Source organism: Sapajus apella, unplaced genomic scaffold (genome assembly GCF_009761245.1).
Source record: "Sapajus apella isolate SASKATOON/1434 unplaced genomic scaffold, GSC_monkey_1.0 scaffold115, whole genome shotgun sequence".
Taxonomy (NCBI): domain Eukaryota; kingdom Metazoa; phylum Chordata; class Mammalia; order Primates; family Cebidae; genus Sapajus; species Sapajus apella.
This window is the reverse complement of record NW_022437055.1, coordinates 4,902,817-4,928,048: the sequence shown is the minus strand read 5'-3', so window position 1 is coordinate 4,928,048 and position 25,232 is coordinate 4,902,817. Positions and strand designations below refer to the sequence as shown.

The 25,232-nt window shown below is 41.1% G+C and overlaps 1 protein-coding gene, 1 long non-coding RNA gene and 1 pseudogene across 4 annotated transcripts in view; 2 read left to right on the top strand and 1 right to left on the bottom strand.

Moving 5' to 3' along the window:
* The window catches only part of LOC116537996, an 11,838-nt gene extending 2,144 nt beyond the window's left edge, over positions 1-9,694 (top strand). Inside the window, exons 2-3 of the long non-coding RNA XR_004263453.1 lie at positions 2,561-2,566; positions 9,147-9,694. This is a non-coding gene — a long non-coding RNA (uncharacterized LOC116537996). The remainder of the gene's footprint in view (positions 1-2,560; positions 2,567-9,146) is intronic.
* Positions 6,870-7,702, top strand: LOC116537995 (annotated as a pseudogene). The gene has a single exon (XR_004263452.1). The product of XR_004263452.1 is annotated as a translationally-controlled tumor protein pseudogene (transcript).
* Positions 9,695-15,910: 6,216 nt separating the features above from the next.
* The window catches only part of HPRT1 (hypoxanthine phosphoribosyltransferase 1), a 35,575-nt gene continuing 26,253 nt past the window's right edge, over positions 15,911-25,232 (bottom strand). Inside the window, exons 6-9 of one of the 2 annotated variants that reach the window (XM_032260245.1) lie at positions 22,304-22,386; positions 17,852-17,898; positions 17,597-17,673; positions 15,911-16,558 (exon numbers count right to left, since the gene is read on the bottom strand). In XM_032260245.1, the coding sequence (XP_032116136.1) occupies positions 16,511-16,558; positions 17,597-17,673; positions 17,852-17,898; positions 22,304-22,386 (255 nt within the window). In that variant the 3' untranslated portion in view covers positions 15,911-16,510. The remainder of the gene's footprint in view (positions 16,559-17,596; positions 17,674-17,851; positions 17,899-22,303; positions 22,387-25,232) is intronic. The other variant, XM_032260246.1, reaches the window with a different exon arrangement.

Here is a 25,232-nt window from a genome sequence, read left to right as displayed (position 1 = left end):
CCTTCCTTCCTTCCTTCCTTCCTTCCTTCCTTCCTTCCTTCCTTCCTCCCTCCCTCCCTCCCTCCCTCCCTCCGTCCCTCCCTTTCTTCCTTCCTTCCTTTCCCTCCCTCCCTCCCTCTCTCTTTCTTTCTTTCTCTTCCTTCCTCCCTCCCTCCTTTTCTTTCTCTTTTTCTTTCTTTCTTTCTTTCTTTCTTTCTTTCTTTCTTTCTTTCTTTTTCTTTCTTTCTTTCTTTCTTTCTTTCTTTCTTTCTTTCTTATTTCTTTCTTTCTTTCTTTCTTCTCTTCCTTCCTTCCTTCCCTCCCTCCCTCCTTTCTTTCTTTCTTTTTCTTTCTTTCTCTCTCTCCCTTTCTTTTCTTTCTTCCTTCCCTCCTTCCCTCTTTCCTTTCTTCCTTCCCTTCCCTTTCCTTCCTTCCTTCCTTCCTTCCTTCCTTCCTTCCTTCCTTCCTTCTTTCCTCCCTCCCTCCCTCCCTTCCTTCTTTCCTTCCTTCTTTCTGTCTCTCTTTCTCTTGCCTCAGGGTTTCATCATATTGGCCAGGCTGGTCTCGAACTCCTGACCTCAGGTGATCTGCCCATCTTGGCTTTTTTTTTTTTTTTTTCTTTTTTTTGAGTCAAGGTCTTACTCTGTTGCCCAGGCTGGAGTGCCATGAAATGATCTCGGTTCACTGCAACCTCTGCCTCCTGGGCTCAAGCAATCCTTCCACCTCAGCCTCCTCGGTAGCTAGGACTACAGGTGTGCACCATCAAGTCCAGCTAATTTTTGTTTATTTTGTAGTGATGGAGTTTCACCATGTTGCCTAGGCTGATCTCAACCTCCTGGGCTTAAGTGATCCTCCCACCTCAGCCTCCCAAGTAACTGGGACCACAGGAGTAAGCTACCACCACACCTGGCTAATTTTTGTATTTTTAATAGAGATGGGATTTCCCCGTGCCTGGCCCCCTGGATTATCTTCAAGGAAATCCCACATATCCCACCACTTTATAATAAGTATTTCAGTATGTATATCTATAAGATAAAGGGCCAGACACGTGGCTCACAGCTGTAATCCCAGCACTTTGGGAGGCCAAGGCAGGAGGATCACCTGAGGTCAGGAGTTCAAGACCAGTCTGGCCAACATGGTGAAACTCTGTCTCTACTAAAAATATAAAAATTAGCTGGGCGTGGTGGTGCAGGCCTGTAATCCCAGCTACTTGGGAGGCTGAAGCAGAAGAATAGTTTGAGCCTGGGAGGTGGAGGTTGCAGTGAGCCGAGATGGCGCCATTGCACTCCAGCCTGGGCTACAGAACGAGACTCCATCTCAAAAATAAATTAAAAAATAATATAAAGACTCTTGTTTCTAGTATTTTCTTCATGATCTTTAAACTCTCTACTACATCTATAGTAATCTTCTGTTTTATTTTTAATATTGTTTATGCCTTTTCTCTCTTTCTTCTTTCCTTTTTAAACTGTAAATTTTGGTATAAATTCAAGCTTACAGAAATGTTGCAACAATGGTACGAAGAAGTTCTGAATGCCCTTTGCCCAGATTCACCAGTTTCAACAAATCTCGTCCCACTCGCTTTATCAGCTGCCTTCTCGCTGTCTCTGTGTATGTGTGTGCGTATATATATTTTTTCAGAGCCGTTTGTAAATTGGAGCTATTGTTCTTCACCTGTATTTCAGTGCGTACTTTCTAAGACATTCTTTTACATACCCCGGTACAATCAGGACATTTGGCCTTGAGTTGTTACTGCTATACTCCAGTCTTGACAATCGTTTCAATACCATCCTTTATAGTTACTTTTTTCACAGTCCACGATCACACATTACACTGAACTGTCTCCTGAACAAGGAAGAGTTCCCCAGAGTTTGCCTTTCGTGACATTGACATTTTTGATGAATCTTGGCCAGTTGTTTTGTAGAATGTCCCTCAATCTGGGTTTGTCTGATGCTGCCCCACGAACGGACTCAGGTCATGCATTTTTGGACGACTATCATAGAAATTATACTTGTTCTCAGAGCAGCACAGCAGGAGGTAAATAGTGTCATTTTTTTCCCATTATTGTTGACGTTCTTTCATTGTCCATTCACAGTGGTGTCTTCCCTTTGTAAAATTACTACTTTCCCCTTTGTTATTAATAACTAGTGGCTTAGTTTGGGGGTATGTAAGTATCCTATTCCTCATCAAGCTTTCACCCATGACTTTTAGCACCCATTGCTGACTCTCACCCAAATCAGTTATTACTACTATGGATGCTAAATGGTGAATTTCTTTCTTTCTTTCTTTCTTTCTTTGAGATGGAGTTTCATCTTGTCGCCCTGGCTGGAGTGCAATGGTGTGATCTTGGCTCACTGCAGCCCCCGCCTCTTGGGTTCAGGCGATTTTCATACCTCAGCTTCCTGAGTAGCTGGGATTACAGGTGCCCGCCACCATGCCTGGCTAATTTTTTGTATTTTTAGTAGAGACGTGGTTTCACCATGTTGTCCAGACTGGTCTTGAACTCCTGACCTCAGGTAATCCACCTGCCTTGGTCTCCCAAAGTTCTGGGATTATGGAGTGAGCCACCATGTCCGGCCATCAGTTTGTAGTACTTTCTAGTATCCCTTTTGATTTCTTCTTGATGCATAAATTTTTTAGAAGGCATACTAATGTCTAAATGTTTGTGGATTTTCTAGAGATATATTATTGGTTTCTAGTTCAATTTCATCATGGTCATATTTGATCTGAATGCTTTCAATTTGTTGAGACTTGTTCTGTGACCCAAAATAGTGCCTATCTTGGTAACCGTTCTATGTGCTCTTGAAAAGAGTATGTATTTTGATGTTTTTAGTTGGAATATTCTGCAAATGTAAATGAGGTCAATTTGGCTGATAATGTTGTTCAAGCCACGTATCCTTACCAGTTTTCTGCGTACTTGTACTACCCAGTTTTTCAGAGAGGGATATGGAAATCTTCAACTAGTCATTAATTTGTGTGCTTTCCCCCACAGTTCTATCATTTATGCTTCAAGTATTTTGATGCTCTGTTAAGTACATAAGTGCTTATTATTATTATGTCTTCCTGATGAGTTGACTTTTTTGATCAATGTGAAATTACCCTCTTTTTTCTTAGCAGTAATCATTGCTCCGAAACCTATATAATCAGTTCTTATAATAATGTTACTCTAGTTTTCTTTTGATTTTTTTTAGTGTATATCTTTTCCACTCTTTTAGTATTCTTAGCTTAAAAAAAGGAAGGAGCAGAGCAGTTGTATGGTATGCTACTATTTATGTTACGAGGCAGAAATATGTATGTATATATCTGCTTGCATATACATAAAATAGCTCAGGGATTGAGGAAACTAAAATTATTTGCTGGCTGTTGGGAAGTACACTGATTAATGGGAAAAAGGAATGAGAGGAAAATTTCACTGTATACTTGCTCATACTTTTTGAATTATTCCAATATATTTAAATTATTCAAACATAATTTTAATTTTGCAAATTACATTAAATATATATTTTTAAATTCAAACATTAAAAAATAAAAACAAACAGATAACTCTCTCATAGATGGTCTCTTTTTTTTCTTCTCTTTTTTTTTGTCGCCCAGGCTGGAGCACACTGGCAGTCTCGGCTCACTGCAGCCTCTACTTGCCAGGTTCAAGCGATTCTTCCACCTCAGCCTCCTGAGTAGCTGGGACTACAGGTTCGTGCCAAACGCCCAGCTAATTTTTGTATTTTTAGTAGAGGCAGGGTTTCACCATGTTGGCCAGGATGTTCTCGATCTCTTGACCTCGTGATCCACCCGCCTTGGTCTCCCAAAGTGCTGGATTACAAGCTTGAGCCACCGCACCAGGCCTAAAACTCTCTCATAAAAAGGCATTATATCAGAAACAGAAACATAATCATCAAGAAAATAGCATATGAAAAATTTACCACTGCCAGGCACAGTGGTTCACGCCTGTAATCCCAGCACTTTGGGAGGCCAAGGAGGGCAGATCGCTTGAGCTCAGGGGTCTGAGACCAGCCTGGGCAACACGGTGAACCCTATCTCTAAAAAATAAAAATAATAATACAAAAATTAGCCAGGCGTGGTGGTGCATGCCTGTAGTCCCAGCTACTCAAGAGGCTGAGGTGGGAGGATCACTTGAGCGTGGAAGGTCAAGGCTGCAGTGAGCTGTGATCACACCACTGCACTCTGGCCTTGGAGACAAAGTGAGACCCTGTCTCAAGAAATAAAAGAAAAGAAACAGCTACCTGCCTCATTCATTGAGTGTATTAACAAGTACCACACGCTGGGAACTGGCTTAAACAAGACATTTGTTTTCTCGCAGGCCTGGCAACTGGAAGTCCAAGATCAAGGTGTAGGCCAGGTCGGTTTCTTCTGAGATCTGTCCCCTTGGCTTGTAGATGGCTGCCTTCTCCCTCTGACTGTGTGTGTCTGTGTGCTCATTTCCTCTTCTTATAAGATACCAGTCTTATCGGATTAGAGTTCACCCTAATGACCTCATCAATTAATTAACAATAACCTCTTTAAAGACCTCTCTTCAAATACAGTCACTTTCTGAGGTACCATGGGTTAGAATTCCAACATAGGAATTTTGAGGGGACACAATCATCCCATCACAGTGAATCACCAGAAAGATTTACACAACTCAAGAGCAGTTTATACTAATAGCTAAGAGTTAGAAACAGCAAATGATACAAAAAAGAAAGGAGCTGGAAAAATATATACATCGGACACAGTGGCTCATGCCTGTAATCCCAGCACTTCGGGAGGCGGAGGCAGGAGGACTGCTTGAGGCCAGGACTTTGAGACCAGCCTGGCCAACAGAGTGAGACCCCAGTTTCTCTTTAACATACACACATATACATCAGGGGGGTCCAGAGAAGCCCAGCACAGGCTTCCAATGTCCTTCTTCCTCTGAGAGGAAGCCACACAGGATGTGGTCTTTCCCTCTCGAGCAGCAAGCCAGAGAGCATGAAGAGAATGCCTCTGTCCAGGGAAGCCTGTTTGGAGTTTCAGGGTCTGAGAGGCTCAGATAGGGGCTGGTCATACACATACAACCTGCTAGCAGCTGGCCATGGCACCAGAAACTCAGGACCCCAAGCACGGAACCCTGTTCACATACGTCATTGACCTTTGCCCACAGCAACCTTGACAAGCTGGTATGGTATGTTCCGTTGCTCCAGGTGTACATAACAAAATCATCAATCAGTAACAAAAGAACACTCTGAGGGCCACATTCCCGGGGGATAGCTCAGGGTGACTCATGGTTCCCTTGGAGACGAAAGAAAGAAAATAACAGAGCTGCTATGTTACCTCTTCGCTCAGAACACGAAACCGGGAGATTTCCCTATTCCTGACTCCCATCACTTACAAACGGGAGTCGAGGTACAGGTTTTAGGGAGAGGGAAGTGAGGGGATGAGGGAACTAGGGATTGGCACCATTTGGCCTACAAATTATATATACCCAGGAATCAGGTTTTAATTGAAATGATCTTTACCATGAAAAAAAAAAATAGGAAAAACTGCTTTTCTGGGCTTTTTTTTTCCTAATTATGTCAACCATCTTAGCTCTTGGAACAGAATGCAAAGCATGATACACACAGCCCCATCTGATCTCCCTACCCCGGGACCTCCCTGCCCTCATCGCCCACAGCCCTCTTGCTTCATGTTTCTGCTCTAGCAGTGCTGGCAACCCTGAGGTTTCTCACACACACCAGGCCCCCGCCCGCTTCCGGGCCTTGAATGCCGCTGTTCTCTTTTCCTGGAATGTTCTTAGAAATCCTCTTCACTCTTCCCTTATCTGCTGCATGTGTCTTCTCAAAGGTCACCTCCTTGGAGGCCTCCTGGCCCTGCCATTTTCCTCGTCCTTTCCTCAACCCTCAAACTTAATAATATATCATTAACCTGATATTTAATTATTGTTTACCTGTTCCTCCTCCAACTCCCAACAACAATGTCTATACCATGCGGGGTGGGTGGGTAGGGGCTGTTTCTGGTTCACAGCGACATCCCAAGGCTTAGCACCATGCCTGGCTGAGTGAGTGCTTGTTGAATGAATGAATGAATTGCGTCTAGACAGACACTGGGTGGAAGAAAAGATTTAGGACACAGTAACATTCCTTATTTTTAGCTCCAGACTACAGAGGAAATATTCAACTCAACTGTTAACTTTTCTCTCAAGATTCACATATGCAAATACTATATTTAACATATAATTTTTTTTTTTTTGAGACCGAGTCTTGCTTTGTTGCCCAGGCTGGAGTGCAATGGCGTGATCTCGTCTCACTGCAACCCCCACCTCCCGGGTTCAAGCGATTCTCCTGCCTCAGCCTCCAGAGTAGCTGGGACTACAGACACGCGCCACTACGCCTGGCTAATTTTTGTATTTTTAGTAGAGGCTGGGTTTCACCATACTAGCCAGGATGGTATTGATCTCCTGACCTCATGATCCACCTGCCTTGGCCTCCCAAAGTACTGGGATTACAGGCGTGAGCCACCGCACCTGGCCACAAAATTTCTTTTAGAAAGGTGATTCTTGCTCCCCTTTAAGGGGCTAACCCTAACAGTTTCTTTCTTTTTTCTGATGACAACTAACATATTTGTAAAAGAAAATTAATGCAGAAAGGAATAAAGTAGAGAGCGCAGGTCCTTTGTAATGGAGGTTGGGGCGAGGAAGAGCTGGGGCTCACACATTTTGAAACGGACAGCTGTCACACTGGTGGCATCATGGTAGCTGTGTCCATAGAGCTCACCAAAATGTCCCCCTGGATAATATGGCCACATCAAGCTGTCTTCTCACTTTGCTGTTTATGTCCTTTGCCTGTTTTTCTAGGAAAATGTCCTCGAATGTGTATGTTTTTATTTTTGAAGTTTTTGTTATATTAAAAATGTCTTGCTTTTCCGCCCACTCCCCCCTCCCCGCTAGTGCCGCTCCGGCTGCACAGCGCTCGCTCCGAGCTTCGGGCTCCTGCTAAGCTAGCGCCGCCGTCCTCTCCCGTCAGCCACCATCATGATTATCTACCGGGATCTCATCAGCCACGATGAGATGTTCTCTGACATCTACAAGATCCGGGAGATCGCTGATGGGCTGTGCCTGGAGGTGGAGGGGAAGATGGCCAGTAGGACAGAAGGTAACATTGATGACGCTCATTGGTGGAAATGCCTCCGCTGAAGGCCCCGAGGGCGAAGGTACCGAAAGCACAGTAATCACTGGTGTCGATATTGTCATAAACCATCACCTGCAGGAAACAAGTTTCACAAAAGAAGCCTACGAGAAGTACATCAAAGATTACATGAAATCAATCAAAGGCAAACTTGAAGAACAAAGACCAGAAAGAGTAAAACCTTTTATGACAGGGGCTGCAGAACAAATCAAGCACATCCTTGCTAATTTCAAAAACTACCAGTTCTTTATTGGTGGAAACATGAATCCAGATGGCATGGTTGCTCTATTGGACTACCGTGAAGATGGTGTGACCCCATATATGATTTTCTTTAAGGATGGTTTAGAAATGGAAAAATGTTAACAGATTTGACAATTACTTTGGATCTATCACCTGTCATCATAACTGGCTTCTGCTTGTCATCCACACACCAGGACTTAAGATAAATGGGACTGATGTCATCCTGAGATCTTCATTTATTTTAACTGTGATTTATTTGGAGTGGAGGCATTGTTTTTAAGAAAAACATGTCATGTAGGTTCTCTAAAAATAAAATGCATTTAAACTCATTTGAGAGAATGCCTTTTAGTTTAATACATATTTAAACTAAACTCATCCTGTAGTGTTCCTGGAGAAGCTAGAGCCTGGTTGTAAGCTACTGCTAGAAAGAATAAGACTCATCAGTTAACTTCTGCAGTTGAAACTACTTCTGGGACTGGAATATAAAAAAGGAATCAAAGGTTTTGATTGTGAGTTGCAATAAAGGGAAAGACCATGCTCATAGCAGTGCCAACATCTTAAAAAAAAAAAAAAAAGTCTTTTGTCTGTCCAACAAGTTACTAATTGTTTTCTCCAAATTATTAATTGACTTCTAACTTTGTGGGGCTTTCTGCCATTCAGAAGTGACTTTTTTGTTTGTTGGTTGGTTGTTGTCTTGCTCTGTCACCTAGGCTGGAGTGCAGTGGCATGATCTCGGCTTACTGCAACCTCCACCTCCCAGGTTCAAGTGATTCTCATCACCCTCCTGAGTAGCTGGGACTACAGGCACATGCCACCATGTCTGGCTAATTTTTTTTTTTTTTTTTTTTTTTTGAGATGCAGTCTCTGTCACCCAGGCTGGCTCACTGCAACCTCCGCCTCCCAGGTTCAAGTGATTCTTCTCATGCCTCAGCCTCCCAAGTAGCTGAAATTACAGGCAAGCACCACCACCACGCCCGGCTAATTTTTTGTATTTTTAGTAGAGATGGGGGTTTCACCATGTTGACCAGGCTGGTCTCAAACTCCTGGCCTCAAGTGACCCGCCCGCCTCAGCCTCCCAAAGTGCTGGGATTACAGGCGTATGCCACCGTGCTCAGCATCAGAAGTGATTTTTATCAGACGGTGAATTCTGTGGATCCTTTGCCTTTATCATCTCTGCCTTTGGTATCATGCTTAGAAAGGTCTTCTCCACCCCATGATTAGAAAAGTGTTCACCTGAATTTGCTTCTAGTATTGTCATGGTTTGATTTTATTTTTCATTTAAATTTTCAAGGCACCTGGAATTTATTTGGTGATAATAGACATTTATAGAGTGCTTATGATGTGTCAGGCTCTGTTCCAAGTGCCTTATATTGATCATCTCATTTGGAAGCTGGTAGAAGCTGTTTTCACAGGTGAGGAAACTTAGAGACAGGCGGTTGGGTACTTATCCAAGACCACACAGCTGGTGAAACCTGGTCCATCTAATGCTGAAGCCTACAGAGAGTTCTTGTAAGAATTAGAGTTGGTGTATGTCAAGTTTCTGGAATATAGGAGGCAGTCGGCAGATGATAGGGTTTAATATTATTGCATAGTTCTCATAATTTTTGATGGCTGTAGATTATTTATTAAAATGGTATCTTTTAAAGTTCAGTTTATTTCTAAACTATTATTCCTTCACAAGTATGAAAAGACTTTAGAATTCCATGGGAATAAATGAAATCTTTACGTCAAGAAAGTGTCCTCATACACACACCAGGGCCTGCGGGGGAGCAGGAGGGGAGGGGAGGGACAGCATCAGGATAAACAGCTAATGCACGCCGGGCTTAATGCCTAGGTGATGGGTTGATAGGTGCAGGAAACCACCATGGCACACATTTACCTATGTAACAAACCTGCACGTCCTTCACATGTATCCCAGAACTCAAAATAATAAAAATTAAAAAAAAATAAAAAGCATGTTGTCATAAAAAGAAATTTTGGAAGGATGTACATCAGCGTTTCGAGTTTCATTGGGTAATGGAGTAACTGGGTTTTCTTAAAACAATCTTGCCTCTATATTCCAGTTTTCTAGAAAGAGTTTTTTTTTTTTTTAAATTTTGTGATCAGAAAAATAACCACAATAACTGCTACATATATGTTTTAAAGGCTATGAATGGAAGGAGATGGGGGGATATGTAGAGAATGACACAGGCTTATAAGATTTTCTTTTCAGTAACATGGGAAGAACCTGAAGCTGATGGGAAGGGTACATGGAGAGAGGGTGGCTCTCCAGGAGCAGAAAGGGACAGTGAGAGAGGGAGGGAGGTTGAGGAGGCAGCAGGTAAGAGGAGGTTTATGCAGCATTTATACAATTATATAAAGACAGAAAGAACGAAAGAAAAGATGTAAAAATGGATACCTTGGAATGTGGGGTGATGGTTGCATTTTACTTTTATTCTGTATTTGTAACTTCTTGTGTGTGTTTGCTTTTATTATTATTATTTTTTTTTGAGATCGAGTCTCACTCTGCTGCCAGGCTGGAGTGCAGTGGCTGGATCTCGGCTCACCGCAACCTCCGCCTCCTTGGTTCAAGCGATTCTCCTGCCTCAGCCTCCCGAGTACCTGGGATTATAGGCACCTGCCACCACGCCCAGCTAATTTTTGTATTTTTGGTAGAGATGGAGTTTCACCATGTTGGCCAGGATGGTCTCGATCTCCTGACATCATGATCCGCCCACCTCAGCCTCCCAAAGTGCTGGGATTACAGGTGTGAGCCACTACACCCAGCCATTTACTTCTTTTATACATTCCTTTTCCTTCCATCCAGATCCATAACTTTTTAAAATTTTTATTATTAAGATGGAGTCTCACTCTGTCACTCAGGCTGGAGTACAGTGGCACAATCTCGGCTCACTGCAACCTCCACCTCCCAAGCTCAAGCGATTCTCCTGCCTCAGCCTCCCAAGTAGTTAAAAATTAGCCCGGATAATTTTTTGTATTTTGAGTAAAGATAGAATTTCACCTTGTTGGCCAGGCTGGTCTTGAACTCCTGACCTCAGGCAATCTGCCCACCTAAACCTCCCAAAGTGGATTTTCTTTTTTCAACCCATGCATTTGCACAAGAAGACTTTCTGGCTGAAACCTTTTCCCTAACCTTACATCCTCTATATCCGCCTGTCCAATTTCCCTCAATCTCCAAAGTCTCATTTTAAATGTTGCTTTTCCCTGAACCTTCTCCCGGAATGACCCATCTCTCCCTTCTCATTCGGATCATTTCCTCTTTGAATTCCCATAGCATTAGGTATGCCCTCCTTTTCCAGCACTGAATCCAGACTTACCTTGCATTAGAATCACTCGTACACCCGACCTTAAGCCTCCTGAGGGCAGGAATAATTTGTATTTATCTCAAAGTCCTGAAACAACTACTACAGTTGTTTCAGGTACCTGAAACACGGGAAGGCCCCAGACTTGTCTACTGAATAGAAGAGTGATAGTGCTGCATTTGGTTGCTCCTTTAACCTGTGTGACCCCAGACATTTGTTTTCTATGAAGGCTCAAAACATGGTTATGTTTCCTAATTTACAAATAACACATAAAAACTCATGTTTTGAAAATGGGGGTAGGGAGGATCAACTGAAGGCAGCCTCTTCACCCAAGTTCCAAAGGCCAGGTGGCCCACTGTGAACCTTGTTTAACCACACAGAACACATGAATAGCTAGAACAAGGGATCTAACCATTACCAGAATGTTTTCAGAAAGGTGACTTCGGAAGTGCCAAGCTTTAGGAAGACTCGGCCTGCAAAAGGATCGGACAACCTTAGGAAAGTAGGTGCCAAACAGCCCCTTTACAGTTTACACACTGGCCTTGATGTCAGAAAAATACTGGTTCGAGTACTGGTTATGTATCAGAGATGTCACTCCGGACAAGCTCCTTATGCTCTCTGGGACTCAGCTTTCTCATCTAAAAAATGGGGATAACAGCTGGGCACAGTGGCTCGCGCCTGTAATTCCAGCACTGTGGAAGGTCGAGATGGGTGGATCACCTGAGGTCAGGAGTTCCAGACCAGCCTGGCCAACAAGGCAAAACCCCATCTCTACTAAAAATACAAAAATTAACCGTGCAGGATGGCTCGCGCCTGTAATCACAGGTACTCAGGAGGCTGAGGCAGGAGAATCGCTTGAACCTGCGAGGCAGAGGTTGCAGTGAGCTGAGATCGCACCACTGCACTCCAGCCTGGCAACAGAGTAAGATTCTGTCTCAAAAAAAAGGTGGGGGTGATAATAGGGCCTACCCCAAGAGGATGTGGTGTACATCAAAAGAAGCAATACATACCAAGTGCCTACACATAGTAAGCGCTTGGTAAAAATGTAACAGCCATTAAAAATAAACATGATGCTCACAGGGTTGGTGGAAAAAGGAATGGAAAGTAGTAGTGGGAACAGAATAGGAGGGAACAAAGCACCTCTGAGTAGATTTTTCTGTATAGCTCCAACTCTTATTATGTTTCACCCTAATAATTCATTAAAACTAGGTTATGAAGGCTAAGGGTGTATTTGGAATACAAACACTAATAAACCAAACTGCATTATAAATAATGGCCACACTGAAAGGGATGAAAAAAAAAAAGAAGTAATTTTGGAAAACAGTATGTTGACTGGATACTCTATGGCAAGCTTGTCCAGCCTACGGCCCAGGATGGCTTTGAATGTGGCCCAACACCAATCAGTAAACTTTCTTACAACATTATAAATTTATTTTTGTGGTTTTTTTTTTTTCGCTCATCAGCTATCATTGGTGTTAGTGTACTTTATGTGTGGCCCAAGACAATTCTTCCAGTGTGGCCCAGGGAAGCCAAAAGATTGGATGTCCCTGCTGTAAGGCTTAGGACGAAAAGATCTGTACACAAATAATGAATTCTAGTTAGTCAATCTGTTACAGGCATACAGAACTACTTTATGATCCTAGGGTCAAATAAGTGAATAAAGCATACATAACAAGAGCCACATTTCCCACTGTTGAAAAAGCTAAAAAGAAGGAAGAGGGGGAGGCTAGGATGAAATCTGTGCTGTGGATTAGAGCGGAAACATGACTTATCAACTCATGTTTATTTTAATATGTATACAGACAGATACAGAAATAGATGTAGATGTGTGTGTATGTGTGGTTAGTATGCACGCTTTATTTCCTAATCCTATCCACTGGGAGGACCTACAAACATTTTACAAATTATTTGTATGACACTTCAATAGAAATGAGCATGCCTACATGAGATCCCGGTTTCTAATGGCATTCTCCAATAACAGAACCTGTGCTCTGTGAAGTAATGGCTGATTCTGGAACAGGGTAGGGAAAACACAAGATGAGCCTGTAATGTTTTGTAGTGTCAGAAAACAGACACACTCATAAAAGGGTAGGGACATGACAAGAGGACACAGAGGGTAATGGGAGGGTGCAGGGCAAAAAGTTCCAGGCAGAGGAAGCCACATGAAAAATAAAAATAATCAAACCTCTGACTTACATTCAGAGCTCTCGGATATTGCCCATAATTAAAGGAACAGAAAAAAAAATGTTGGGGAAAGGAAGTTCTACTGAAAAGCTACCAAGTTTGAATGTCACTTCACTCATTAATCATGATGAGGAAGTCCATTATGAAGTACATCCATATTGTGTCAAGAGAAAACTTGAAACTTAATTTGGCAGTGTTTAACAGTAATGCTTGAAGTTGCAAATAATGAAAACCATTAAAACATCATTACTCTTTCAAGTGGTTTAAAGTGTCTTTAAAATTCACATTTGAAAATGGCAGAGCAAGCCAAGCATAGTGGCTGATGCCTGTAATCCCAGCACTTTGGGAAGCCACGGCGGGAGGACTGCCTGAGCCAGGAGTTCGAGACCAGCCTGGGAAACATAGTGAGACCATATCTCTAAAAACATAAATTAAAAATTAGCTGAGAGTGGTAGCATGCGCTTGGCCTGAGCCAGGGAGGTGGAGGTTGCAGAGAGCCAAGATCACACCATTGCACTCCAGACTGGGCAGCAGCAAACACTGTCTCAAAAAAAAAAAAAAAAAAAAAAGCAGAGCAAACATAATCTTTCATACCAGAAAGCTATATTGTCGGAAGCTGTCCACAGCATCATAAAATAAGCCAGGAGAAAAATCTGGAGAGAATGTTGGAGAAACTCTGTAAGTCTTTGAAAATGCTTTCTAGTGCCAGGGGAAATCAGTTTACATTCTTAAAGATCAGCTGTGACCTCAAAAAGCTGTGTTTAATGTACAAGTCATCTGGACCCACTACATTCATTGAGCTTTATATTTTCCTCTAAGTTATCAATGTATTAATTTCTACACAGGAGCTGGCACTATAGCTTAAGTGGCAATGAACTAAGAGGGAAGATGGTGAAATACAACTGCCTGGGTTCAGATTCCTCATCTGCTACTTACTAGCTGTGTGAACCTGGGCAAATTATGCAACCTCTCTGGACTTGCACTTCTTCATCTGTAAAGCTGGGACAATTAAAATCCAAACAACCTACCTTATAGGGTTATCACAAGGATTCAAAAGTGCTTAGTATCATTCAATTGCATATAGAATTCAATACATGTTAGCTATTCTTAGTAAGGTTTTTTGTTAAACCTGAAAAACGTTTTGCTTCTAATTCTAGGTAATACAGATATTGTAATTTTCAAGCACTTTAATTGCTTTTTAACTTCCTATCATTTATCCAACAAATATTTATTGAGCATTACAGTTTTCCAGGCGCTCCTGTAGGTGCTGAGGATATAGCAGTAATGAGGACTGGCAAGGTCCTGCACTCATGGAGCTGACAGTCTCCTAAGGGAGACAGACAGTACATAAGAAAGGAAATGATCAATTTAGTAGATGCTTCAAAGGGAACAACTCTGCCATGAATGTCTCCACATAGGCCACATAGACAAGGTCAACAGCAGTCTGACCCCTCTTGGAAGAATGCCATGTGATCTTCCCAGGAACACTGTAACATAACCAGTCTTGTGAAGAGCTGTCCCAAGGCCATTTGTCACCCACATCCCTATGTTGTGGGAGCTGCCATGAGGCAGTTTCTCATCTGCCTTCCTGGTTCTGATAACACATGGGACTTTCAACATTGCCTTCTCACTTAGGGCAAAGCTGCAATATGGAGCTGGAATATGGAGCTGACTCCTCCAGGACGCAGCAACCTACCACTTGTGTCATTCACGTAAATTATATAACATGTTATTAGGTTACACAATGCCAAATTGCTCACCGATCATTTTTTTACCTATAAAAATGGTAATTTCATGCGGTTCAATTTACTAGAAGGTGGTAAGTGCAGCTGAAAAAAAAGAAGAGGTTTGGCCGTGGGAAGCTGGATGCAGTATTCAAGGGGGCAGCCAAGTGGACCTCAGGAGCTGACATTTTAGGGGAAGAAGGGGACTCAGGAGTTTTGGATCTCGCACTCACATGTGGTAAAACATCTACCTCAACCTTACCTGGGTACGAAGATCAAATGTGGTAACAGAAGTAAAAATGTTTTGTAAACTAAGACAGTCTAGGACTACAGCGAATTATTATTTTAGTATTAGTTTGAGTCTCCTACTTTGCTGCTGGGAATTACAGCAAACTTTTTTTTTTTTTTTGAGGCAGGGTCTCACTCTGTCGCCCAGGCTGGAGTGTAGTGGCACTGTCAAGGCTCACTGCAGCCCTGACCTCCCAAGCTCAAGCAATCCTCCCACCTCAGCCTCCCAAGTAGCTGGGACTACAGTTGTGTGCCACCATACCCAGCTATTTGTAAAAAATATTTCTGTAGAGACAGTGTTTTGCCATGTTGCCCAGGCTGGTCTTGATCTCCTGAGCTCAAGTGATCCCCCACCCTGGCCTCCCAAAAGTGTGAGCCACTGTGCCCAGCCAACAGCAAACTTTTAAGAAGTGTAAGCTAGATGGCTCACAAGGTTGCTAGTTCATACCTCATGTGGTGCAGATAAGCAATGAAGAGTTGGCTTAAAACTTTTCTCCTGCTCCCAGCTAGGCATTTTTATAGCTGCACCAACCCATTCTACCACATGATCATTAAGATTACAATTAAACTAGCTACTAAAACTTAACAAACAAGGAAAATGGAACCAACAGAAAACTGTACTAGGTTAATTTGTAGAGAAATGATAACTATGCATAGTTTCTTTATTTTATTTATTTATTTATTTTTTGAGACGGAGTTTCACTCATGTTACCCAGGCTGGAGTGCAATGGCACGATCTCGGCTCACCGCAACCTCCGCCTCCTGGGTTCAGGCAATTCTCCTGCCTCAGCCTCCTGAGTAGCTGTGATTACAGGCACGCGCCACCATGCCCAGCTAATTTTTTGTATTTTTAGTAGAGATGGGGTTTCACCATGTTGACCAGGATGGTCTCAATCTCTTGACCTCGTGATCCACCCGTCTCGGCCTCCCAAAGTGCTGGGATTACAGGCTTGAGCCACCGCACCTGGCTGCATAGTTTCTTTAAAGAGACAGACCTTATTTTAAGGATTTTTACATTGAAGAATTCAAAAAGCGGTACATTTTGGGGAATTTATTGATTTGCATTTAGAAGAAACTGCTGACAAAGATTCACCGGTAATAATCTGAACAAGTTGGAAAATACAGTCAATACTACTGAAACACTACTAAGATAATTCCAGGACATGGGTTTACTCGACAGAACAAAACGTCTTAAATGCTGTCTTTGATGTGAAAACTGACTGCTTCTTACTTTTCTTAACACACGGTGGTATGATTAACAATATTCAATCACTTCTGCTCTTTTCTGCATATATAAAAATTAAACCAATTAAAAAACTAATATATCTTCTCTTTGTTTCTTACAGATACGATTTCAATGTTTCACTAAATAGTGGTATGGTTTAGGAGATTTTTTTCATTTACAAGTTAAACAACAATCCATCCAAAGGGAACTGATAGTCTATAGGCTCATAGTGCAAATAAACAGTTTAGGAATGCAGCAACTGACATTTCTAAAAGTAGAAAACAGATAAAATTCTTAGAAGATACATGCAAAAAGCTCTACTAAGCAGATGGCCACAGAACTAGAACATTGATAATTTTACTGGCGATGTCAATAGGTCTCCAGATGTTTCGAAACTCATCTTGAACTCTCATCTTAAGCTTTGTATTTTGCTTTTCCAGTTTCACTAATGACACAAACATGCTATAAAACAAAAATCCAGAAATTCACATTAAAAAAGTATATTCTGAAATGAAAGGCAAGAACACCACTACATATAAGAACACTATTATGTAGCCAGGTTCTTACTAAACAAACAGAGACAGAACTACTGTATTTTAGACCGTTAACTTTTGGGAAATGTAGCTTTTGAAAACAAAGCAGTAGTCTATCTCATTAGTTTAATTTGTTTCTTGTTTCAATACGTAGTTTTTGTTTTTGTTTTTGTTTTTTTGAGACAGAGTCTTGCTCTGTCACCCAGGCTGGAGTGCAGTTGTGCGATCTTGGCTCACTGCACCCTCTGCCTCCCGGGTTCCAGCGATTCTCCTGCCTCAGCCTCCCAGGTAGCTGGGATTACAGGCATGCACCACTACGCCTGGCTAACTTTTGTATTTTTAGTAGAGATGGGGTTTCTCCATGTTGGCTAGGCTGGTCTCGAACTCCTGACCTCAGGTAATCTGCCTGCATCGGCTTCCCAAAGTGCTAGGATTACAGGCGTGAGCCACTGTGCCTGGCTTCAATATGCAGTTTTGAAAGACAAATAAAGTAGGGGATTTAAGCATATCAAAGTGGGAGGCCAAGGTAAGTGGTGAAAAAAGATGGAGTAAAAAAACCTGCTTTAGGGAGTGCTGTTTCAGTCTTCCTGAATCTTCCTCAACCATGTTTGTAAATACATCCACGGGACTCCTGCCTCCAGAGTAAGGGGCAGGTACTTAAAGGGCAGTGAATTGAAAGGCTAAACTTGATAATTTATTTCTTACTTATGACCACATTTATCATTTGAAATAATAATGCAACAGTTATTATATATTAAAGCTGTTCAACTACTTCAGCCAACAAGAAGTGTCACCCTAGCCTGGCCAGGTTCCAGTTCTAAGGACGTCTGTACTAGACTACAGCTTTATGTGACTAATGGGAACCATCAGTCTCCTCAAATTATGAGGTGCTGGAAGGAGAAAACAATTCTCTTTCCTAAATTTTTATGTGGGTTTTGAAAAATGAGAAAAAGATGCAATTACTTACATTCAAATCCCTGAAGTATTCATTATAGTCAAGGGCATATCCTACAACGAACTTGTCTGGAATTTCAAATCCAACAACTAAAAAAAAAAAATCATAATTCATCATTTAGATACAGAAAACATCACTTTTAAATCTAATACTGGCAAATGTGCCTCTCTACAAATATTCTCTAAGCAATTTTAAGCCATTTCACATAAAACGCTTTTAGGTTAAAGATGGTTGAATGATCGATTAAAAAAAAAGTAATTCACTTACAGTCTGGCCTATATCCAACACTTCGAGGGGTCCTTTTCACCAGCAAGCTGTTAATTACAAAATTTGACATGTAACATACAGAGAGACTACAGGACATTACAAAAGAGAAGATTAATGTTTCTAAACACTGTTTGATTTCATAAATGCTGACTGTACCATGGTCACTTTTAACACACCCAAAGAATCACTATGAAATGGAGAGTGAAATTATGGGGATTACTAGGAAGGGGCAGCAATGAGTTGACACTATAGACAAGGCCCTTGGTTGATCACCTGGAACCTGAAGGACAGTTCTGAGACCTGCACCCTGATTACCCAGGTGTCCACTGAAGGGCAGCTAATCAGGATGAATGGGTACAGAGTGTCAGTAAGTAAAGTTAAAAAGATAAGGGCTCTCAGTCCAGAAACCTTGGAAATACAATCCCTAAACTATAAAACAGTGTGGGAGAGGTGAGCATCACCTTTCATCAAAACATTCCTTTTTTTTTTTTGAGATGGGAGTCTTGCTCTGTCGCCCAGGCTGGAGTGGAGTGGCATGATTTCCGCTCACTGCAACCTCCACCTCCCAGGTTCAAGCGATTCTCCTGCCTCAGCCTCCTGAGTAGCTGGGATTACAGGCATGTGCCACCACACCCGGCTAATGTTTGTATTTTTAGTAGAGACCTATCTCTAGTAAAAATGACCACCATGTTGGTCAGGCTGGTCTCGAACTCCTGACCTTGTGATCCACCCACCTAGGCCTCCCAAAGTGCTGAGATTACAGTACAGGCGTGAGCCACTGCACCCGGCCACAACATTCTTTTTTTTAAGAGCTGAGTCTCGCTCTGTGACCCAGGCTGCAGTGCAGTGGTGTAATCACAGCTCAATGCAGCCTTGACTTCTTGGGCTCTAGCGATCTGACCACCTTAGCCTTCCAAGTAGCTGGGACTACAGGTGTGTACCACTTCACCCTGGCTGCATCACAACTTTTAATAACTGGTTTACAAAGAGGAACTTTAGGCTAAAACAACTAGTGTGCCAAAAGAACTAGTTTTTATTTTTGAGAGTAAAAGCTGGAGGTGGTATAAGTCAACTCTACCAAAAGCTAATTTTATAATCCAAATGCTGCCTGTTGAAAAATGTTCGGCCATTAAAAAAAACTACAGAAGCTGCTTTGAAAGCCTTTATAGATTTTAAAGGCAGTCTCAAGAAAACTTATACCTTCCTAGATAAATACATATATTTAAAGAGCTGGAAAGGGCCTAAAGTGATTCTCAACCTGGAATGCACATCAGAATCACCTGGGAGCTTTACAAAAACAAAACTCAGATACCCAGGCCACACCCCTGACTAATTACATCAGAATTGCTGGAGATGAGACACAGGCATAGGTTGTCCTGGTTTTTGCTTTTAACTCTCAGGTGATTCGAATGTGCAGTCTAAGTACAGAACCACTGACCTAAGTCGTAGGTTCCAAGGGACCATCTAATCATGTCCCTCATGACTCTCTTCCAGCAAATGGATAGAGGAGACCTTCAATTCCATTTCCATTTAGAAAGAACATAACAAGCAAGCCAATCACAGCAAAAACCCTTACCTCTACCTGACTCAGGAGTCCTCCACAAAAGTTATCACTAAACTCAGTGCAATCTGTATGAGGAGTTCAGAAGAACTCAGCACCTCATATGTCTACAGATCTGAATGTTTAATAAAGCTCTATCTCTAAGGCATGACTAGAGTTGCATCTGAAGCATTTTTCCATACTGTAAATGGGTAACCACTCATAAGAAGATACATGCAAATGGCCAATAAGCAGATGAAAACATGTACAACATCATAAGTCATCAGAGAAAGAAATCACAACCACAATAAGATACCACATCACAGCCCCCAGGATGGCAATAATAAAAAGGACAGTAACAAGTGTTGTCAAGGATGTGGAGTTACTGGAACTCTCATATATTACTGGTGTAAAATAGTACATATAATTTGTTAAACAATCTGGCAATTCCTCAAAATGTCAAATACAGAGTTTCCATATGACCTAGCAATTATATATTCAAGAGACCTGAAAACAGGTATTCAAATTTGTATGCAAACGTTATTCATAAGAGCCAACAGGTAGAAACTCAAATGTTCACCAACAGATGGATAAACAAAATGTGATATGTTTGTACAATGCAATATTATCCAGCCAAAACAGGGAACGAAGTACTGATACATGCTCCAACCCGGATGAACCTTGAAAACACTACGCTAAGTCAAAGAACACAGGATATTGCATGAGTCCATTTACATGGAATGTCCATAATCCACAAATCTGTACGAACTCTTTGTAGAAAGTAGATTAGTAATTGCCAGGGGCTGGGAGAAGGGAGACTGACTCCTAATGGGTACAGGGTTTCTTTTGGGGGTGATGAAAAGATTATGAAATGAAATAGTGGTAGTAGATGCACAACCCCAAAGTTAGATTGTACAACTTTAAAGGAGTGAATTTTATGATATGTGACTCATATCTCCGTAAAAAAGGAGAATGTTTACAGTTCCAGAACCAGCTACATATATAATATGCTAAAAATCTTACTATTGTCCCTACATTCTAAAAGGCACAATTAAGCAGCTGCTCACTACAATGAGATCAATCACATTATAACCAACAGTGAAACAGTGCTTTGCAGTTAAAAAGATTTTCAAATACATTATCTCCTTGACTCACACAGTTTCCCTGAGAAAAACTGTTAACAATCATTCCCCTTTAAAGATGACTAAATACGTTCAGAGAGATTAAATATGGAAGTTTCTCAGGTTAAGTGGCAGTGAAATGCCAGGCTAAACTCCCAAGTCCATGTCTTTCTCACTTTACTGCCCTGCCTAGAGCATGAAAACTGGAACTGGGTAGGAGGAACCTTAGAAGTCATCTAGGCCACATATTCTCTCTTTTTTTGAGACATGGTCTTGCTCTGTTGCCCAGGCTGGAGTGCAGTGGTGTGACACAGTAGGCCACTTATTGTCAACAGAGGCGATATCACCTCCAAGGAAGCCAAAACTAATTCTCCACAGGGAGGGTGGAAATCTTAGACATCACAAGATTTGTGGCCCTCCAAAACTCAACCCCACCTGACAATCTTATTCCTTAGTGTTTAATTTCTCTCTGAGTATCATATAAGCAGTGCTGACGTGGAGTTCATGGAAGATGCATGAAATGTATGCAAGATCAGTGCTACAAAACTATGGCGAATAAATGACCCAAGTATTCTTTGAGCATGTCCTACCTGCAGCAACACAAAATCTCTCTCTCACGAGCCAGTCTATTTCAATTTCACAGCATATACCAGGAAAGAACAAGAGAATACCTGGAGGATTAAAGTCTGTGCCACAGTAGGTTGACATTTAAAACTCTAAACTGCATGTAGAAAAATAAGCAAGTGCACTCATTAGTTTCTATTAGGTTGGTGCAAAAGTGATTGCGGTTTTTGCCATTTCATAGGTTATTACTTAGTGTCCTATAACGTATCACTTATACACTCTCATAGTGTCTGTCCCAAAAAGCCCATACAGTCAAACTGCTGACATATGACTCACTAGAAGGTCTACTCTGATTCAAAGATTCTCAACAGATATTGTTTTTTTTTAAAAGGGGTTTATAAAAATCTGTTAATCACTTAGGAAAAAAAAATAAAAGTTAGATCACTATCTGACCTCTACATAAAAACTGCAGATTGATCAGAGACTTAAATTTTTTAATGACATTGTAAAAGGAAAAAAAAAATTCTTAAATGTTTGTTAGATGTCACTCTATTAACAACTTAAGGTAGCAAAAGCATAAACTCTGAGCCAGGTTCCCTGGTTTTAAATCTCATCTCTATAGCTGACTAGCTCTGTGCCTTTGGGCAATTCCCTATGCCTCAGTATCCTTATCTGTAAAGTGGGAATAATAATGCCATCCCAGAGTTGTTGAGGGACGAAACTAAAAAGAAATAAACACAGGTAGGACTATAAAAGCAAAAGTCAAACAGCACAGGTAAGGCGAGAAGGTGAGGCTGACTTAGTGAAAAAGGAAGCATGTATTATGAAATTTCACCATAGACACAAAGAAGATGCAGCAGACATCACTCAACTCTAGGAGGCCCAGATCTTCAGGGCCCACCCCTTCCTATCACTTCCTCACCCCCTTTGCAATCCTTATTCTTAATTTTGTAAGGGGGCCCAAAATCCTCTGCCATGCTACTCAGGACAAATTGATATAATTAGCATGCTGAAAAAACAAATGTTAATATGAGGCAAGGAAGTAATTATGAGCTTTATTAACACATGACAAAATTATTTAAAAGGATTATATCTTAAGTCCTATACGAGGTTACATTACTTTTTGAAGATAGAATGACAGCTGAAAACATTTATCCTTACAAAGAAGCAATCACTTAATCCTCCTTCAAATGAGAAAAATATTCTATGTCAAAATGTCATACATACCTTGCGACCTTGACCATCTTTGGATTATACTGCTTGACCAGAGAAAGCAAAGTTTGCATTGTTTTTCCAGTGTCAATTATATCCTTTCAAAAAAGAAGACATTGCATAGCTTTAAATTCAGTCACTATATAAACATAAAGTGCCAAAACCCCATGTATAACTGCAATACTGCCATTCTTTTCAGTGCAGTAATTCTCACCAAAATTCACACTGAGATATTCTGGAATCTGTAAATCATCTGGCCCTCAGCAAGCAGTTAAGAATGCCAGTCTCCAGGACTGGATTTTGTAGGTGCAGAAGTCAATGACAGCAAATTTAAATATATACATGCACATTTTATTGGGGAGTTATGATGTTATCATTCATTATAAAAAGTATTTTAGATTTTTTCCCATAAATTCAAGATAGAGACTCTCTCCTCCCAACTCTCCAATATAGGTGGCGAACAGGCTACACTTTCAGAAATACTGCTTTATACCATTTTTAAAGGCACCCAAATTAATAAGGCTATAAAATGATTTTACACAAATGTGAATCTCAGCTATTCAGTCAAAAGTAGGACTTTAAACAAACCCATCTCTGTTAGGGAAAATATTTTTTAAACTATCACCCTAATGCTTTTCAATAAAAATATTCTTTAGAGATGGAATAAAGCAGTGTGAGCCATCAGAAACATCATGGCTGGAGACTTGTGAAAAATGCAGATTTCTGGGCTGCAGTAGGCAGAATTCTAATGGCTCTCAAAATTCCTGCCTCCTTTAGGGATAAAAGATTTTAAGATTTAAAAAAAGAAAAAAAGTTCCTGCCTCCTGGTGTATACACCCAGAAGAGTTCCGTCCCCTTAAGTGTGACCAGGATCTGTGAAAATAAGGGAATAGCTGCTCCTGTGATTAGGTTATGTGGCAGACTAGAGTAAGGTTCTCCTGCTAGTTTTGAAGAAGTCAGCTGCCATGTTGTAAGTGTCATGGGCTAGGGCATGAGCCTTTAAATAGCTGACAGCAACCCCTGCCCAGCAGTCAGTGAAAAAACGGGCCCCGATTCCTACAATCAAAAGGAACTAAATTTTGCCAACAACCTGAAAGAACTTGGAAGAGGACTGTGAGTCCCTTGATTCAGCCTGATGAGCCCCTGAGCAGAGGACACAGTTAACCTGTACTAAGGAAGTATAAAACACATGTAAGGGAATGATATATATCAACTTTAAGGATAACTGTCACATTTCTGGGAATGAAGGGAAAGAAATGGAGCTTTAGTTGTATTATGACCTCTAATTTCTTTTAAAAAAAAAAAAAAAAGATCAGAAGCAAATATGGCAAAATGTTAATACTGTGTGGTGGGTACATAGGTATTGAGCATACCCTTTTTTTCTGAGTTCAAATATTTCACAGTTAAAATTAAATGCAGGCCAGGCACAGTGGCTCATGCGTATAATCCCAGCACTTTGGGAGGCCAAGGTGGGAGGATGGCTTGAGGCCAGGAGTTTGAGACCAGGCTGGACAACATGGCGAAACCCCATCTCTACTAAAACACACACACACACACACACACACACACACACACACACACACACAATTAGCCAGGCATGGTGGGGTGCATCTGTAGACCCCATCTCTACTAAAACACACACACACACACAATTAGCCAGGCATGGTGGGGCGCATCTGTAGTCCCAGTTACTTGGAAAGCTGAGGCATGAGAATTACTTGAATCTGGGAGGCAGAGGTTGCAGTGAGCTGAGATCACACTACTGTACTCCAGTCTGGGCGACAGAGTGAGACTTTGTCAAAAAAAAAAATAATAATAAATAAATAAATAAATAAATGCAAAAGGTCCAAGTGAGCTGAGGAGGAAAGGGGTATCAAGGAAGGTTTTGTGAAGGTGACTTTTGAGCTGGGCCTTAATTAAATGACTTAAATGTGAGATAAGAAGAGAGGGAATAAGGACATTTCAGGTACAAGAAATAAGGAGCAAACAGTGGAAACAACCTAATGTCTGTCAACCAATGAATGGAAAATGTAATTCAGATGGTCTCCAACGTACAATGGTTAAACATGAGATTTTTGAACTTTAGGATAGATTTATCAAGGTAGTAAATCCATTTTCAACTTAAGATGGGTTTATCAGGACACAGTTGAGGAACACCTGTATATCCATACATTTTGGCAATAAAAAGAAATGTGTGCAGAACATGAATGAACCTCCACAACATGAATGTACCTTGAAAACATTAAGCTAAGTGAGAGAAGCCAGATACAAAAGGCCACATATTGTGTGATTCTACTTACACAAAATGTCCAGAATAGGCAAATCTTATACATAGCAAGCAGATGATCAGTTTTCTAGGTGCTGGGAGAAGGGGAAATGGGGAGTGATGGCTAAGGGGATTGGGTTTTTTTGTGGGGCAATGAAAATGTTTGAAAAATGAATGTGATGACGATTGCACAATGCTGCGAATATAATTAAAAAAAACCATAGAATTGTACACTTTAAATGGGTGAAAGGTATGATATGTGAGTTACAGCTCAATAAAACTATTATTTTAAATAAAGAAATAAAGAACAAACAACAGGGGCAGGAAAATGGAGGTATAAGCTCCAGGAAGCAGTGAAAAATATGGAGAAAATGAAAGGAAGCTTCTGGAAAACGAGGTTGGTAATGTATATTGGGGGTCACACTGAAAAACTCTAAAGAATGTAGCCTAAAGACTAAAGAATGGGAGAAAGGGGTCTGAGTAAGAGGCAGGATCACAAGCTGTGCTTTAGATGTTTGTAGAATTCAGTAAGACAGAAAGATTTCAATAGATGACCACAGACCAAAATATTTATATATATATATATATATATATACACACATATATATATATACATATATATATGTACATATATATATATATATATATATATATAGAGAGAGAGAGAGAGAGAGAGAG